The sequence below is a fragment of the Chiloscyllium plagiosum genome, unplaced genomic scaffold (assembly GCF_037043375.1).
Source record: "Chiloscyllium plagiosum isolate Xiang-an unplaced genomic scaffold, Cpla_swu_hap1 HiC_scaffold_19, whole genome shotgun sequence".
NCBI lineage: Eukaryota > Metazoa > Chordata > Chondrichthyes > Orectolobiformes > Hemiscylliidae > Chiloscyllium > Chiloscyllium plagiosum.
Window position 1 is genome coordinate 71329251 of NW_028270157.1, and position 17999 is coordinate 71347249.

Consider the following 17999-nt stretch of genomic DNA (forward strand, 5'->3'; position numbering starts at 1 on the left):
TAATCTAATCACATTCACTAAAATAATCTCTTTCAACTGTAGTTGATCTCTGATCTCCCAGTAAATATAACTGCACCTCTTCCTTTTATATAGAAAGCAGTGGTCACTTGGAGTTAGACCAGGCTACAATTCATTGATTGGAGTAAATTTAGTGAATGGCTGATGGTGGCATTGTGATTGAATCAATGAGCTAGTAATCTGGAGGCCTAGACCAATGCTGTGGAGACCTACGTTCAAATGTCACCACCGTAGCCAGTGGAAATTAGATTAAATTAATAATTAGTGAGTGAAACCATGATTGATTCTTGTAAATAAAAACCCATCTGGTCAATAATGCCTTTTAGAGAATAAATTAAGTAAGAACATCTGCTACCTTTATCTGGTCTGGTCTCCATGTGGCTGCGGACCTGTAGCAATTTACTTGACTCTTAACTGCCCTCTGAAACGGCCTGGCAAACCACTCCGATTGCAGGCAGTTAGAGATGGACAACAAGTACTGGACTTGCCAGTAATGTTCACATCCCATGCAAGGATAAACAAAGAGAAAATATATTTAATAAAAGAACTGCAGCTTTAGGGTAAGTCTAATTCCATTGGTTTATGGAATGCCTCAGTGGTCAGAAGGACATTGATTGTTATTGCTTGTTAACCCAGCCCTACCTCAGAAATGCTGAGCCCACTTGTAATCTCACCTGCTATTTCTCTTGTGGGCAACAGGGTCAATCTCACTTCTTAGAGGAAGTTGATGGAGCAGGTTTACCTCAATCCCCAGAAGGAACGAGGTTGTCCTACCACCTTGGGGTCAAAGGCTGGGTTACTTGAGTCCATTTGTCCTGCCATGAACTAAAAGGAAGACACTGAATGCCAAGAGCGTCTGGAAGTGAGCACCCTCCTTACATGAGCTGACTTAATACAATTTTTCTGCTTCCAGATCTATTACTGCAGTCGTACACATACGCAGCTTTCTCAGTTCGTACACGAGGTTCAGAAAAGTCCGTTTGGCAAGGATATCAGGCTGGTGTCACTTGGATCCCGGCAGGTAGGTCATGGACTGGGCTGAGCTGCACCTTTTGAGGATCCCCGTGGCTCTCATCATTGGTTGGTGTGCCTCTGGATCACATTGGTGCCACTTTATCAGACTGGAAATTAGAACAGGCAACTCTAATGGCTCATTTTTAATTGGAAGATCAAGTTGGAAGACTGAGGAGTGTATACAGGATACTGGGACGGCAAATAGTCAGACAGAAAATGGGGTGAATTGGAACACAGTGAATCTCTTGTGCTGATTTCAAAGATCTGAAGTTTGTAGAAGGCAGGGAAAACTTAGGGATTCTAGGAGCTGACTGGTATCGAGGTGCTGGGAAAGAGGGAGTTTGTCATACTGCTGACAGTTTTAAATCTGGTGTTTAAAAATGCTTGATTCTTGGAAGCAGTAAGAGTCTAAGTTGAAAGGAAATTTAAAGTGAAGAATTTGGATTGACCAACATTTTCTGTTCCAACTTTGCTGAACTACACACTTCCTTTCCTGGTTAGGGAAATATGATGAATCTATAGCCAAGAACAGGAAAGGCCAGAAGTCATTTTGCTGACTCTCGCTAGGTCGTGAATCACAGCTGCCAGCAGCATCTTTCACCATTGACAGCGCTAAACCAGAACCTGTTAACCTAATGTAACCACATACCTCCCAACAGATATGGGGAGGAATAATTAATGCTTACTGGTCTTTTATCCCTCCTCCCTAACATTGCAGAGGTCAGTTAGGATAACCTGTTGGTTGGGTTATAACCTAATGTTCTGAATAACTGGTGATTTCTTTACCCATTCACTTTTTAATGGAGCCTTTTCTTTAATTTGACTTTAACCTTTCAGTGGGTTTTTTTTTAATGAGACCCATTTATTGGAAGCTCCACTACATTGACTACAAAGTTCTTACTTTTCCGGTAATGGATGATGATGATGATCTATCAGATCAGATCACTCATTGTAAACAGCCCAGCCAAAAGGCAGTTGAAGGTGAACCCCAGGAAGTCGGTCTGTCTTACCAGGTTTTGGTACAACAGTGTTCCTACATCTTAAAATAAAGTCTGCCACATTATGCTCCATCTCTGTGTGTAACTACTTTGTTGCAATTTAGAGGGATATGGGCCAGATATTGGCAAATGGGACTAGATTAATTTAGGATATTTGGTCAGCATGCTTGAGTTGAACCAAAGGGTCTGTTTCGGTTCTACACATTTTCCAGCATGTGTGCTCCATTTAATAATGGTTAATGTGTGACAGTAATCAGATGGTAGAGCATGTTCCTTTATTAGTTTGTCTCCTCCTTCTCTCTCCCCACTGAAGAACATGTGTGTAAATGATGAGGTGAGGTATCTCCGGTCACTCCAGCTGATCAACGATAGGTGCCTGGAAATGCAGAAGAACAAACGTGGTGAGTGGAACCTATATTTCTCTCCCTTTGAAAATTTGACTTGTCATTCAGTCTGAACTTGAGAAATTTCTGATCCCTTAAAAAAGTGGAACTGCTTCTAAATATTATTTTAGGCTTTACCTCTACTCAAATGATTTGTTTTATAGAGTTAGCACTAAACTGTTAATCCCTGCTCCTCCTGAGAGGTTTTCTCTCTCCTCTCATCAAATATATTCTTTTGGACATTAAAATTTTCCTCCCTTGACCATCCTAGGCTGCAGACTCATTGTCACGTATTCTCTTTGTCCTCCCCATCCTTAGCTGGTTGAAGCCAAGAAATCCACATGATTGAAAAGTTGGCTGGGAGCTGTTGGGCAATTGTAAAATTCTCCATACTTTGCTTTGTCAGGTGCCCCACAATTACTTTCTCCACAATATTATTCAGTCCTTGTATTTTTACAGATTGAACTTTATTCTGCAGTGGTGGTCGAACAGGGCTGTGATGTGTTCTTTTGGCAGATGACTAGACTTGCCTTCATATTCTTGGTTCAGTCTTTTGGATGATGCTGGTTCACACCTTCAGGTGCCAGACTGCTCCAGGTTGAGGCTGGTTACTTGGTCTGCGATATTTTTAGGGATTGAACAGATTCCTGTGCATGACACACTTTACTCAGACATGATAATTAAAATACAATCAAAGAAAGATTAATTGGAATAACCAATCTATTGGAAAACGTAACAGAATAATAGATTATTTAATTACTAAACAGTAACTGTTTCAATGTAATAACATCCCGTAAATATCCTTTAGCAAAGGCAAATTCGGTAAAATAGATAGTCTCGCATGCAATCCTCCAGTGCAGGAGGAAAGAACATCAATAAAAAACTCGTGAGTGAGGGAGAGGGAGAATTTAAGCATTTTGCTACTGCAGAGAGATGTATAGCAGCTTCTTAATCCAACAGCTACTGAAAGCTAAATTAAAATCCTGGTTTGTGCGAGTTTGACACCATCCATTCAAGCTGCTTATATTGTTCCAACTTTAAAAAAACCCAAGGTCTCAAAAGTTGTTTACTTTATTGGCTGGGGGCAGACTGTCCTGCGCCTCTGTCTCAACCTTTCTTTATAAAACAAAAGGACAAAATATACCTCTTAAAGCCATAGTATCATCACATATGTAATGCGGATTCTGAATTACTAATCACTGAGGGGGAGTGAGGGTTTTTTTTTTCCCCACTAATACAGTGCTCATCAAGTCTAACACTTTTTTGAGGGGCGGATGCACTGTCAGGCTCGTAGCAAAAGCAGATGTTCACATGACATTTTCTGAAAGATGACAGAAAACGCAGCGAGGACGAGGTGGAAACTCTGAAACGGAGACGGAAGAGTCGAGTGACATGCCCGTTCTACAAGCACGAGCAGATGCAGTCCCTGCGTGATGAGCTGCTGGTGGAGGTGAAGGACATTGAGCAGCTTGTGCTGTTGGGGAAGGAGATGAAGGCGTGTCCATACTACGCCAGCCGCTTTGCCATTCCACCAGCACAGGTATGGGAAGGTTCACTTTGCTCAGGAGCAAAAGTCAAATTTAGATTATTAAAAAAGAAATTGGATTGGGGGCATTTATTGGCTATCCTTTTTTAAAAAAAAAATGTGCGTGAGTCATTTACTGTGGTGGAAACATTGACAATGCATTGGATAGGGAGCTGCACAATCTGAATCCAGCAACAATGAGCTAATAATGATATGGATCCAATTTGGGATGGTTTGTGACTTGGGGGCAAATTTGAAGGTATCATAGAATCCCTATGGTGTGGAAGCAGGCCATTCAGTCCATTGAGTCACACTGACCCTCTGAAGAGCATCCCACCCAGACACACCCCATCCCTGTAACCCTACATTTAGCATGGCCAATCCACCCTAACCTGCACATCTTTGGACTGTGGGAGGAAACCAGAGCACCTGGAGGAAAGCCAGACAGACACGGGGAGAAAAGGCAAACTCCACACAGACAGTCGCCCGAGGGTGGAATTGAACCCAAGTTTCTGACACTGTGAGGCAGCAAAGCTAACCACTGAGCCACAACATTGTTTTGGTAGAGTTTCAAATACCCGCAGATGCTGGAATTTGTACTGAAAATGGGAAATTACTGGAAATCACAGTGGATCAGGCAGCATCCGTGGAGAGAGCAAGTTAACATTACCAATTCGAGATGACTCTTCATCAGAATGTTTTTTGGTGGAGGTTGTGGCAAGGTGAGTTGGTTTTCCTCTAATACATACATGTTACAGCCCCTGATCCTCCAGTTTGAAAGGTACATGTGGAGCCAAGTTGTTGCAGTGCTTTGAGCTTGGTAATGTCAAATCTCATATTTTGCAGAACCCTGCACTGCTCAAGTTATTATGGAGAATTCCATCTCTGAACTATAGCTGCTGGATAGGCTTTTGGGGATTCAGGAGCTAAGCTGTCCATTATGCACCATCCAGCTTCTGGTCTGCTTATATCCCCTCACTATTGATCAGACAATTCTGGTTAGTACTGACCTTCAGAATGTTCATGAGTAAGAGTTTCAAAAATGTCAATCAAATTTTAGGGCTCTTTTGAGTTTGAAATGAATGTTACATGCATGCAAATATTGTCTCTCACTTATCTGTCCAAACATGATGTGGTTTTTACTCTGTTATCTGAAGCTCTCTCTGTAAAAGGACTTGAACTTACAGTGGAAATATTGATAAAGCAGCTGAAGATGGTTATAGCTATAATGATTTGACATAGTGTCAGGAGGGTTATCATTCTTATTCTTCTAATTTTTCTTCTGTATGATGATCAGTTTTATAAGTGATCAGTTTTCGGCCCCTGGTTTTCACCTTTGATTTATCCTACTCAGCTTATTGCTACTGGTAGAAGGAGGGTTTGGCTTTGCAACAGTTGTGGATTGGTTTGAACCAGATGTGAGTTGGTAAGAATGAGGTCAAGTAGATTTCTTCCTCATATTGGTTTCCCATCACCAGCCACAGTCTTTGACTGGCTATTCTTATAACTTGGCCAGTCAGTTGTGGTGCTACCAAGATATTGATGTACATTTAAGTATCCCACCCAGAAGAAGTTCTGTACTGTCATCAATACTGCCTACAATTGGCATTCAGTGCTAAGAAGTATCATGTTATGTGTCGACGGGGAGAATGATGTAACTGGTGTTTAGGAGAATATTTCTCAAACTGGAAGTATCTGATACAACCAAAGCTCAGGTTTGAGCGTTCCAAGGACCTTCCCCACTTTACAGTACATAGGAATTCTTTGTTATGGCTCAGGAATATGTTTCCTTTGGATTTTATGAGGTTATGTAAAGATGATTGGATTCCATGAGCCTTGCAGGACTTGTATTGTAAAATGATTGTGGTTCTGCCTTTCTCACGGTGCCGATTTTCCTGGGTTCCCTCTACTCCTGGTAGCTGGTGGTGATGCCGTATCAGACGCTGCTACACAATTTGACCAGGCAGGCATCTGGCATCAAACTGAAGGGGCAAGTGTTGGTGATTGACGAGGCACATAACCTGATCGATACCATTACTGGAATTCACAGCTATAAGGTGACAGGGTCGCAGGTGGGTACTATCTCATTGTGGTCATTTGAAGTTTGTTTTCAGTATAATGTACAGCAGAATCATCTATGAAATGGACCACTCACCCCACTGTATCTGTGCTGTCTTGGATGTGTCATGCAAATAATCCCAACCCCTTTGTCCTGCAAATTTTTAGCATAGCAATGTGCAACCCCTTGTGTATGCTCCATGTTCAGGAAGGTCATGCCAAAACATCAACCTGACTTCATTTGCACAGCTAAATCACGTATTCCCTCATTCTCTTATAGACCCAACGTTGCTGATCTTTGACTTGAATATACTCAATTGGGTATTCACAGCTCTTTGTGAAAGAATACTAAAGTTTCATTAGCCTCTGAGTACACAAATAATCTTCGCAATTCTAAAAGAGTTAGCATTTATCTTGAGACTCTGCTGTAATTTTAAGCTTTAAATCTACATACTAACAAATGAATTAGGAGCAGAGGGTAGGCCATTAACACCTCTACCTTGCTCTGCTATTAAATCAAGCATGGCTGGTCTGATTACTTCACATTCTCACCCATCCTTGATGACCACCTTCCTCCATCATAAGGGCAGAAGTGGGCATGTTCAGTGCATGTTCAGCACCAATTTGCAAATTTTCAGATATTGACGCAGGCCATATCCAAATGTAGCAAAACCTGGATAATATGTAGGTTTGGGCTGACAAGTGGCAAATAACACCTTTGCCACACAAAAGCTGGGAAGGACCAAATCCAATATGAATAATTCCCTTGACATTCAATGACATTACCATTGCTGATTCCCCTTCTCTGCCTTAAAAAGGTTCAAGAATACTGCTTCTACTACCTTTTAGGAAAGAAAATCCAAATACATATGATCCTCTGAAAGAATTGCTGTTCGTGTATTAAATGGACAGCTCCTTATTTTTAGGCAGTGGCCCCCTAGTTCTCACAAGAGGAAACCTCCCTTCCCACATGTAGCATGTCAAGACTTCCCAAACTTGCATATTCCAACCAAGTTGCCTCTTACTCTTCTAAACTTCAGTAGATACAAGCTTAGCTCATTTAACCCTTAGCTCCTCCTGGTCATGAACTTCATTTCCATTAGCTGTTGTGATGATATTTGTACCTATGTGTCCAGAGCATTATCTTGCACCTCTGGTATATGAGCACTTTCACATTGCCACTATTTACCTCTCTCCTGTATTGCTGAGGTCCAGTATAAGGTCCCAATGTTGGTTGGGTTGGGGTCACTGAACTTGGCATAGGTCAGGCAGCAACCTAACACTTTGGTTTCTATCTGAGTTACTGCAGAACTAGACAGTGTCTTTGCTGATTGAGTCCTTGAGATGAATATTTTTAAAATGTAAGCAGAAAGCAACTGCCTGTTCTAGTTATTTCATGATGAAGACCATCAAGAAAGATATTGCATTTATTTGGTGCCTTTCATAGAATCATACAGCATGGAAACAGATCCTTTGGTCCAACTAGTCCAGGCCATGTTCCTAAATTGAACTAATCCCGCTTGCCTGCATTTGGCCCATATCCCCCCCAAAACCTTTCCTGTTTAAGTACTTATCCAAATGTCTTTTAAATGTTGTATCAGTACCTGCATCCACCCCTTCCTCTGGCAGTTCATTCCACACATGAACCACCCTCTGTGGGGAAAAAAAGTTGCCTCTTATGTCCATATCAAAACTTTCTCCTCTCACCTTAAAAATATGCCCCCTAGTTTTGAACTCCCCCACCCTAGGGTAAAAACCCTTGCTATTCGAATTATCTTTACCCCTCATGGTTTTATAAACCTCAATAAGGTCACCCTCAACCTCCTACCCTCCACTGGGAGAAGTCCCAGCCAACTTTTATAACTCAAACCTTCCATTTCTGGCAACATCTTTGTAAATCTTTTCTGAACTCTCTCCAATATAACATCCTTCCTATAATAAGGTGACCAGAACTTCACACTGTGCTCCAGACGAGGCCTCACCAATGTCCTGTATAACGTCAATAGGACTTCCCAACTCCTATAGTCAAAGGTCTGAGCAATGATCCTTAACATTCTAAAGCATTTCCCAATCAATGTTGCAGTCTTGTACTGTCATAAATATGATAAACAACTTGTGCCCTGAAAAGCTTCCAAAAGGCAGAAATAATTTCACTTGCTTTATTGGTGTTGTTTGGCAAATAAATATTGGCCTTGGCAGCACAGAGTACTTGGCTGCTGTATATCAAAGTAAAGCCTTGAAATATTTTGGGACCAAGTGAGGGGGCATGCAGGACCTTGGTTTAACATCTCAGTTGAAAGTCAGCATTTCCAACAGTAATGCAGGGATGTGCCACAGTTCCTCATGTGGTCGGTGTAGAGAGGTGGTGGTGATAATGCCTGGAGACATGGGTTTGAATTGTGTAGATGGCAAAATCTAAATTCATTAAAAACCTAGAGTTATAATTTAGTCCAATGACAACCAAAACCACCCCATCTGATTCACTGATGTTCTGTAAGGAAATCTGCTGTCCTGACCTGGTCTGACTTACATGTGTTTTTAGACCCTCAGCAATCTGCTTTGCTTCTTAATTACCCTCTGAAACAGCCAAACATGCTACTCAGTTCAGGAAATACTGACACCTACATCCCATGAACAAATTTTAAAAAGTGGTTGGTCCACTCATGTCAATGAGATGGTCAAGAAAGCACAACAACATCCCTACTTCCTCAGGAGGCTAACAAAATTCAGCGAGTTTTGCTGAATGCTTTAACATTTATAGATTATAGAGAATAAGGACTTTTTTAAAATTCATGCATGGGATATGGACAGTGCTGACAAGGACAGCATTTATGTAAGCAAACTTTATAGATAGACCATGGAAAGCAGCCTATGTGGATGCATCACAGTGTGGGTATAGCAACTGCCCTTCCCAAGACCACAAGAAATTACAGAGTTGTGAACACAGCCCAGTCCGCCACACAAAACAGGTTTCCATCCACTGACTCCATCTATACTTCCTGCTGCCCTGGGAGAGTAACCAGCATAATCAAATACCTCGCCCACCCCAGTTGTACTCTGTTCCATCCATCAGGCAGAAGATACAAACGTTTGAACATATGTATGAACAGATTCAAGAACAGCTTCTTTCCCACTGTTATTAGACTTTTGAATGGACCTCTCAAATGTTAGTTCTGATCTCTGTCTCTCTGTGCCTTCTCTGCGGCTGTAACACTGTATTCCGTTCTGCTACGCTGATGCAATGTGTATGTATGGGCTGCCTGTACAGCATGCAGAACAAACCTTTTCACTGTATTTGGTACATGTAACAACAATCAATCAACTTAAACTCACAACTCAGACTAACATCTGCTGCCCAAGGTCAGCACCAGTCTGCTAATCCTAGAGCTTCTGTATGTTAACTGTAGTGTTCTCTCATTTTACCTGTATGTTTGGTGTTGGTATTAACAGATCCTGGTCTTCTGCACAGTACGTTACCCACCAGTGAGGGGCAGGGGAACACTGTCCTTTCTAAATCACCATATTGCAATTGTACAGTGAAATACCAGCACAAGTAAGGCCTTGAGGTGAACATGCCTCATTTTGAGCACTTATTGTATCCACTTGTTGAATCACCATCTCCTGTGCACTCCCCATTTCCTTTACTGTTCAATCTTTCAATATTCCTTTCCCGAATGGCTGTCTGCTGCCCTTTTCAAAGAATACGTACTTTACCTAAGCAAAGGGTTGTGTTGCAGATTTCCATGTTTTAGCCATCCTTGTATCAGGATATGTTCATGGTATTGAGTTAAAAATCACACAACACCAGGTTATATAGAGTTTGAGAGTTGAGCCAGCAGGGGGAGATATTAGCTTTTTGGAACAAGCAATATCTGATGAATGAATTAAGATTAGTAACTTTTTACTAATTTTTTGCATGCCTGATTCATTAATGTACAGATAAAAACAATAGTTAGGGCATGACCACCTTGTGCTTTAACATTTATAGATTATAGAGAATAAGGACTTTTTTAAAATTCATGTATGGGATATGGACAATGCTGACAAGGACAGCATTTATTACCAAACAGTAAACACCCTTGAGAAGATAATAATGAACTGCTGCTTCGAATTGATGTAGTCTGTGTCACATATATCTCCATGTTAGTTGGAGGGGAACGTGCCAATGGTGATGTTCCCATGTAAGGCCATAAGACATAGGAGTGGAAGTAAGGCCATTCGGCCCATTGAGTCCACTCCGCCATTCAATCATGGCTGATGGGCATTTCAACTCCACTTACCCGCATTCTCCCTGTAGCCCTTAATTCCTTGTGACATATAAGACCATAAGACATCTGTTTTTTGTTTTTCAGCTATGCTGTGCTCACTCGCAACTCTCTCAGTACATGGAGCGATACAGGTAAGACTCTTCATCAGCGACTGCTCCGTCTCCTCCGCTATGACCCTTGAATAGCTTGGAAGGCTGGTGACCCTTTGCTTGCCTTCATGACTCAGACCTCTGAGTATATCAGTTGGGGTGTGACGTTGAGGTTTTATAGGATGTTAGTGAGGCCTCTTCTGAAATTACTGTGTATAGTTCTGGTCTCCCTGTGTTATGACACGGGATAAACTCCTCTGCTAATTTAAACCAGACACACAGAAAAGCTCACCGTGTGCCGTAATCTGTTAAATTTCGAGAGGCAAAGAACTATTCCAAATATCATTATTTAAAGAAAAAAAATTAACAATTTTATTCTTTAAGTCCAAAAAGAACATTATACACCAACTATTTATAGCTCCCTTCTCTTAAAGCTATATTAACCTTCCACTTTACAATACTGGTCTGATAAAAACCCCAATTAAGATTTACAAAAAAAATGTTCAAAACCATCCAGCCGGGCCAATTTTACTCTGTAGATTTTCCTGGCCATCTTTTCTTTGGTCTTCTGCTTCATAACTTTCAGAGAATTGTTCTGCTAGCAGTCTGTTGGTGCTTGGCTGCTCTTTGCTGTTCTCCCCAACTGTTCAAAATACCCAAAACATCGGACTGACTCATTGGTTTGATGTCATCAAAACATTAAAATTGAAATTCGATTGGATTTTGGTATCTTTGGGCATAATTTAAACTGATTGGCCAGATTCACATTTGTCGTATACCATGGCAACGCAGTTCCAGCTATTTGTTTCACAACCAAATGTTACATTTTTAAATTGTTCTATGCTTTCCGTCAGTCCTTGCCAGCTTTTACTCTCTCTTAAAGGTACAGTACACACCTACACCTTCATAACATCTGTGATAAGAAAGATATTATTAAACAGAAGTAGGTTCAGAAAACATTTGCCAAGATGTTGCCAGGAATGGAGGGTTTGAGATATAAAGATAGGCTGGGACTCTTTTCACTGAAGAGTAGGAGGTTGAGGGGTGACCTTATAGAGGTTTATAAAATCATGAAGGGTTAGATAAAGTGAATGACAATAGCCTTTTCCCTGGGGTGTGGGAAATCCAAAACTAAGGGACATATTTTTAAGATGAGAGGAGAAAGTTTTTTAAAAATCATAAGGAGCAACCTTTTTACACAGAGAGAGATTTGTGTGTGGAATGAACTTCGAGGAAGTGGTGGATGCAGGTACAGTTACAACGTTTAAAAGACATTTGGATAAGTACATGAATAGAAAAGGTTGGAAGGGATGTGGGCCAATTTTGGCAAGTGGGACTAGTCTAGTTTGGGATTATGGTCAGTATGGACCGAAGTGTCTGTTTTAATGGTGCATCACTCCATGACTCCACTTACTAAATGACGAATGCAAAGTAATAGAGCCACCCACCTATTTTGATATTACTTGGAAGTTAACCCTCAAATTTTACTTTCTACCTCTTGTAAAGTGGATTTTTGTTGGATTTTAAGACATTCTCAATCCTCTGGTTTACCACTCATTTTTGCCACCTTGTATGTTTACTTTTTCAATTCGATGCTGTCCGAACGTCCCTGGTTAGTCGTGGTTAGTTTATTCCCTTTCTTAAATCCTTCCTTCTCACTGAGATATTTTTTCACTGTGTACCAAGAACGATTTTCTTAAACCTCTGCCATTGTTCCTCAGTTGTCATTGCTGCTAAACCCTTTTCCCAGTCCACTCCAGATAGTTTTGCCCTTGTTCTTTTGTAATTCTCCTTCTTTAGGTTTAACACGATTGTTTCCGACCCACATTCCTTCCTGTCAAACTGAATACTAAATTCTACCATGTTATGGTCACTCTTTCCTAGGATCTGTTACACAGACATTATTTATTATACCTGCCTGATTATATGTTGCCAGATCCCTGACTGGATCCACAACATATAGTTTTAGGAAACTTTTCAAACACAATCTGTAAATTCTTCCTCGAGGCTTCATCTGCCAATGTACATAAAGATTAAAGTCACCCATGATTAATTTTATACGTCCTTATGATCTCCTGATTTATTTTCTACCCTACTGTACAGCTACTATTGCGCTCTACAGACTACTCCTACCGGTGTCTTCCCATCTTTAGCATGGATAGAGAATTGGTTAACTGATAAAACAGAGTTGAGATGAGGGGAGCATTTTCAGGATGGCAACCTATAACCACTGGGCTGGCACAGATCAGTGTTGAGACCACAATATATTATATAACAATATATTAATGACTTTGAAAAGGAAATTGAATGCACAATCGCCAGGTTTGCAGATGACACTAAAGTAGGTGGGAAGGCAAGAAGTGAGGATGACACAAGGAGTCTGCAGAGGAACGTAAACAGGTTCACTGAGTGGGTAAAAGTTTGGTAGGTGGGATATAATGTGGGGAAAATGTGAAATTATGCACATTGGCAGAATGAATAGAGGAGCTGAATATTATTTAAACAAAGAGAGATTGCAAAACAACTATGGCAAAAATGGATGTGGGAGTCTTTGTGTATGAATCACAAAAAAACTAATGTCGAAATTCACCAGGCAATAGATAATAGGCTTATGAATTGTTGGCCTTTATTTCAAAGGAATGAAGAATAAAAACATGAAGGTTTTGATGGGGTGCTAGCAACTGGAATATTGTGAGGTGGTTTTGACCCCTTATCTAAGAAGAGATTGGAGGCACCCAGAGAAAGTTCACTAGACTGAATCAAGATATGGAAAGACCTTATCAGGAGAGGTTGAGTAGGCTGGACCTAGACCAATTGCAGTTTAGAGGAATGAAATGCAATTTCATTAAAAAATACAAGAGTCTTGGGGGACTTTACAGGGTATATGCAAAAAGATTATTTTCCCTTGTGGGAGAGTCTAGGACCAGAGGGCATAATCTCAGAATAAAGGGACAGATGAAGAGGAATTTCTTCTCTCGGTGTATTGTGAATCTGGAATCCGTTACCACAGAGGGCATTTGAAGCTGGGCGTTTAAGTATATTCAAGGCTGAGATGGACAGGTTTTGAATCAGTAAGGTCATGGGGAAAAGTCAGTAAAGTGGACTTGAGGATTATCAGATCAATCATGACATCATTGAATGACAGAGCAGGCTCAATGGGTTGAATGGTCTATTTCTGCTCCTTCATTTTATGGTCACACCTTGAGGGTTCCCTGTTTGATCCTTGCTGTCTGCTGAATTGGCCTCTCCTTGCACAGGGAGGAAACAGCCAGCATTTCCTGTTTATAGTTCTGGACTATCTACTGCCTTCTGTTTGTGAATGGGGTCAGTGGGGCAGAATGGTTAGACAAGTTGGACTTACTGCTGAGATAAGGTAGGCCACTGATGGTTCAATTTTTGAATTCACATGAACGAGTGACTACTTGTTTCACTACACATTATCTGTCTTTGTGGAATGAACCTTAGAAAAAGAGCCATAGAGAGCTTCTTTAACCTGGAGATAGTGAGAAGTACAGATACTAGAGATAGAGTGGATAAAGAGTCGAGCTGGAAAAAGCAAAGCAGTGTCAGAGGAGGAGGGGAGTTGACATTTCAGATCAGAACCTTGTGGCCTTGTGTTGATGGTGGAGAAGGCCCAGGATGGACATGTTGTCGGGGAAATGGAAGGGGCTGTTGAAATGAATGGCAATTGGAAGTTGGGATTGATTGGAGTGTATGGACCGTGAATGTATCCTGAACTGATTCACGAGTTTGTGCTTGGTCTCTCTGATATAGAGAAAACCTCTTTGGGAGCAAAGGATGTAATAAATCAAGTTAGAGGAAATGCATGTGAATCTTTGCAGGACTTAGAATGATTAATTGGTGCCTTGGAATAAGGTGAGGAGGGATGTATTTGGGCAGGTTTTGTATCTCCTGCAGTGACAGGGGAAGGTTCTGGGTGTGGAAGGGGTTGTGGGGGAATATGAACCTAAGGAGGGAGAATGGATATTGGTGGGGAGGGATGTATTATTTTGATGGTGGGGTCAGACTGCAGAGGGCAGCAGTGGTGGAGGAAGATGCCTTGGACATGGAAATTAGTGGGTTGGAATGAGGACCAGGGGAATTCTACCCTTGTTGTGATTGGGGATTCATTAAAACTGACTTCATAATTTTTGTAAGTTTTATTTGAAGCTATTGATGAATCCTCAGCTTTGAATGTGCATGTTTGGTCTCCAAGCTAATATCTGACCAGGGCAGTTGCACTGTTAGTGTGAGATCTACTTAGAGTCACAGAGATGTACACCACGGAAACAGACCCTTCTGTCCAATTCGTCCATGCCAACCAAATATCCTAATTTAATCTAGTCCCATTTGCCAGACTTGGCCCATATCTGTCTAAATCCTTCCTATTCCTACACCCATCCAGATGCCTTTTAAATGTTTTAATTGTACCAGCCTCCACCACTTCCTGTGGCAACTCATTCTATATATGCACCACCTTCTGTGTGAAAACGTTGTCCTTTGGACCCTTTTACATCTTTCCGCTCTCACTCTAAAGCTATGCCATCTAGATCTTGACTCTCCCACCCCAGGGAAAAGACCTTGTCTATTTATCCTATCCATGTCCCTCATAATTTTGTAAACCTCTATAAGGTCACCCCTCAGTCTCCGATGCTCCGGAGAAAACAGCCCCAGCCTATTCAGCCCCTCCCTATAGCTCAAATCCTCCAACCCTGGCAACATCCTTGTAAATCTTTTCTGAACCTTTTCAAGTTTCACAACATGGACTAATGCATAACAGTAAAGTCACAGCCTAATGAATATTTTGCTCAGGAGTAGCGTTGCTGTATCTGAATCAGGAATAACTGTGTTTAAACCCCACTCCAGATACACCTGGTAAATATAGGTCAGAGTTCTATTTCTGAACCTTGGATGCATATTCAGCAGAATTCTTGTATCTAATTGCCTTGATGTAGGAAGCAGAGGGTAATAGTGGAAGGATGCTTGTCGGACTGGAGGCCTGTGACTAGTGCTGTGCCTCGGGTTAGTGCTGGGCCCATTACTGTTTGTTACCTGTATCAATGATTCGGTTGAGAATGTTTACTAAGTTTACTGATGACTCTAAGATAGGTGGTATTGAGGAAGGTTCTCAGAAATTGCAGCAGGACCTTGATCAGCTGGGGAAGTGGGCTGAGAAATGGCAAATGGAGTTTAATATAGATAAGTGTGAGGTCTTACATTTTGGAAAGTCAAATCAAGACAGGGGTTTCATAGTGAATAGTAGGGCTTTAAGGAGTGCTGTGGAACAGAAGTACCTTGGAGTTCAAATACACGTTTCTTTGACAGTGGAGTCACAGGTAGACAGGGCAGTGAAGAAGGCTTTTGGCACACTGACGTCATCAGTCAGGGCATTGAGTATAGAAGTTGGGAAGTTATGTTGCAGTTATACAAGATGTAGTTGGATAGTTTGGTTGGCATGGACCAGTTTGGGCAAAAGGCCTGTCTCCATACTATAGGACTCTGTGACCCTATGACTGTCTGTATGGAGTTTGTATGTTCTCCCTTTGCCTGTATGGGTTTCCTCTGGATGTTCTAGTTTCCTCCCACAGTCCAAAGGTGTGCAGGCTAGGTGGATTGGCCATGCTAAATTTCCATTAGTGTCCAGTGAGGTGATTGGCCATGGGAAATGAAAAGGTTACAGTGATAGCGTTGGGTATGTTGTTCAGAACGGCAGTGTGGAATCAATAGGTCCAATGGCCTACTTCCACACTAGGGATTCTATGATTCTACTCATGTGGGTGTTGGATGCTCATATTGTGATTGGACATCTTGTTCCCTTCTGCTACTTCACATTGATTTCTAAGAGAAGAGGCTAAAAATACAAAAATAACAGCCTCTACTGTTTTTTGTTCTTCCTTTCACTTTTACGGTTTGTATACCTTCTGCAGTGTGCTGTGCCTCCCAGCATTCTTCCCTGTTTTGCCTAGCTTCAGGGTATACTTAACTCCCTTCTTGTTGAAGTCTTTTAGATCTCCAATAGATTTAGTGTCCATTCTGTTTTTGATTTCTGTCCTTAATCCTTGGGATTAATAGGGATTCTAGAACTGCTGCCTTGACTGTTTCACCCAGTTTTCTATCCCAAGCCCCATGAACATTCTCACCTAACAAGTGTTTATCCATTTAAGTTATTTTCAATACTTTGCACACTGTTGTATCCTGTGAAATTAGTCTTTGTGAAATGCTGTTCTGGCCCTGACAACATGTTTTTCTTTTGACACACAGAAGTAGACTGAAGGCAAAAAATCTGATGTACATCAAACAGATCCTTTACATCCTGGTTAAACTTATCCACATTTTAGGAGGTGAGTATCCTGTGTACTTTCCTTTGGTTTAAACATTTTTCTGCTGGATTTGCGCACAACAGGAAAAGTTTGGGAGAAGATTTGTAGCTCGGATGCTCGTTGTTGTGGTTCTGTTCGCCGAGCTGGGAATTTGTGTTGCTGACGTTTCGTCCCATGTCTAGGTGACATCCTCAGTGCTTGGGAACCTCCTGTGAAGTGCTTCTGTGATGTTTCCTCCGGTATTTATAGTGGTTTGTCTCTGCCGCTTCCGGTTGTCAGTTCCAACTGTCCGCTGCAGTGGTCAGTATATTGGGTCCAGGTCGATGTGCTTATTGACTGAATCTGTGGATGAGTGCCATGCCTCTAGGAATTCCCTGGCTGTTCTCTGTTTGGCTTGTCCGATAATAGTAGTGTTGTCCCAGTCGAACTCATGTTGCTTGTCATCTGAGTGTGTGGCTACTAAGGATAGCTGGTCGTGTCGTTTCGTGGCTAGTTGGTGTTCATGGATGCGGATCGTTAGCTGTCTTCCTGTTTGTCCTATGTAGTGTTTTTTGTGCAGTCCTTGCATGGGATTTTGTACACTACATTGGTTTTGCTCATGCTGGGTATCGGGTCCTTTGTCCTGGTGAGTTGTTGTCTGAGAGTGGCTGTTGGTTTGTGTGCTGTTATGAGTCCTAGTGGTCGCAGTAGTCTGGCTGTCAGTTCAGAAATGTTTTTGATTCATGGTAGTGTGGCTAGTCCTTTGAGTTGTGGCATGTTTTCATTCCGTTGTCTTTCCCTTAGGCATCTGTTGATGAAATTGCAGGGGTATCCGTTTTTGGCGAATACATTGTATAGGTGTTCTTCTTCCTCTTTTTGCAGTTCTGGTGTACTGCAGTGTGATGTGGCCCTTTTGAACAGTGTCTTGATGCAACTTCTTTTGTATGTGTTGGGGTGGTTGCTTTCGTAGTTTAGGACTTGGTCTGTGTGTGTGGCTTTCCTGTATACCTTTGTGGTGAATTCTCCGTTCGGTGTTCTCTGTACCATCACGTCTAGGAATGGGAGTTGGTTGTCCTTTTCTTCCTCTCTAGTGAATTGGATTCCTGTGAGTGTGACGTTGATGATCCAGTGTGTGTTCTCAATTTCTGTGTTTTTAATGATTACAAAGGTGTCATCCACATATCTGACCCAGAGTTTGGATTGAATTTGCGGTAAGACTGTTTGCTCTAACCTTTGCATTACCACTTCTGCTATGAGTCCAGAGATGGGTGAGCCCATGGTTGTTTCGTTGATTTGTTCATATATTTGGTTGTTGAATGTGAAGTGTGTTGTGAGGCACAGGTCCAG

General features: G+C 41.6%; 1 protein-coding gene and 1 long non-coding RNA gene across 3 annotated transcripts in view; one reads left to right on the forward strand and one right to left on the reverse strand.

Moving 5' to 3' along the window:
* The window catches only part of ddx11 (DEAD/H (Asp-Glu-Ala-Asp/His) box helicase 11), an 80908-nt gene that overhangs the window by 7293 nt on the left and 55616 nt on the right, over positions 1 to 17999 (forward strand). The window contains exons 7-12 of one of the 2 annotated variants that reach the window (XM_043708914.2): positions 932 to 1039; positions 2344 to 2431; positions 3742 to 3953; positions 5858 to 6010; positions 10349 to 10395; positions 16615 to 16694. In XM_043708914.2, the coding sequence (XP_043564849.2) occupies positions 932 to 1039; positions 2344 to 2431; positions 3742 to 3953; positions 5858 to 6010; positions 10349 to 10395; positions 16615 to 16694 (688 nt within the window). The remainder of the gene's footprint in view (positions 1 to 931; positions 1040 to 2343; positions 2432 to 3741; positions 3954 to 5857; positions 6011 to 10348; positions 10396 to 16614; positions 16695 to 17999) is intronic. The other variant, XM_043708917.2, reaches the window with a different exon arrangement.
* LOC122559460 (uncharacterized) overlaps positions 2289 to 17999 on the reverse strand; it is a 28222-nt gene continuing 12511 nt past the window's right edge. The window contains exon 2 of the long non-coding RNA XR_006314428.2: positions 2289 to 2406. This is a non-coding gene — a long non-coding RNA (uncharacterized LOC122559460). The remainder of the gene's footprint in view (positions 2407 to 17999) is intronic.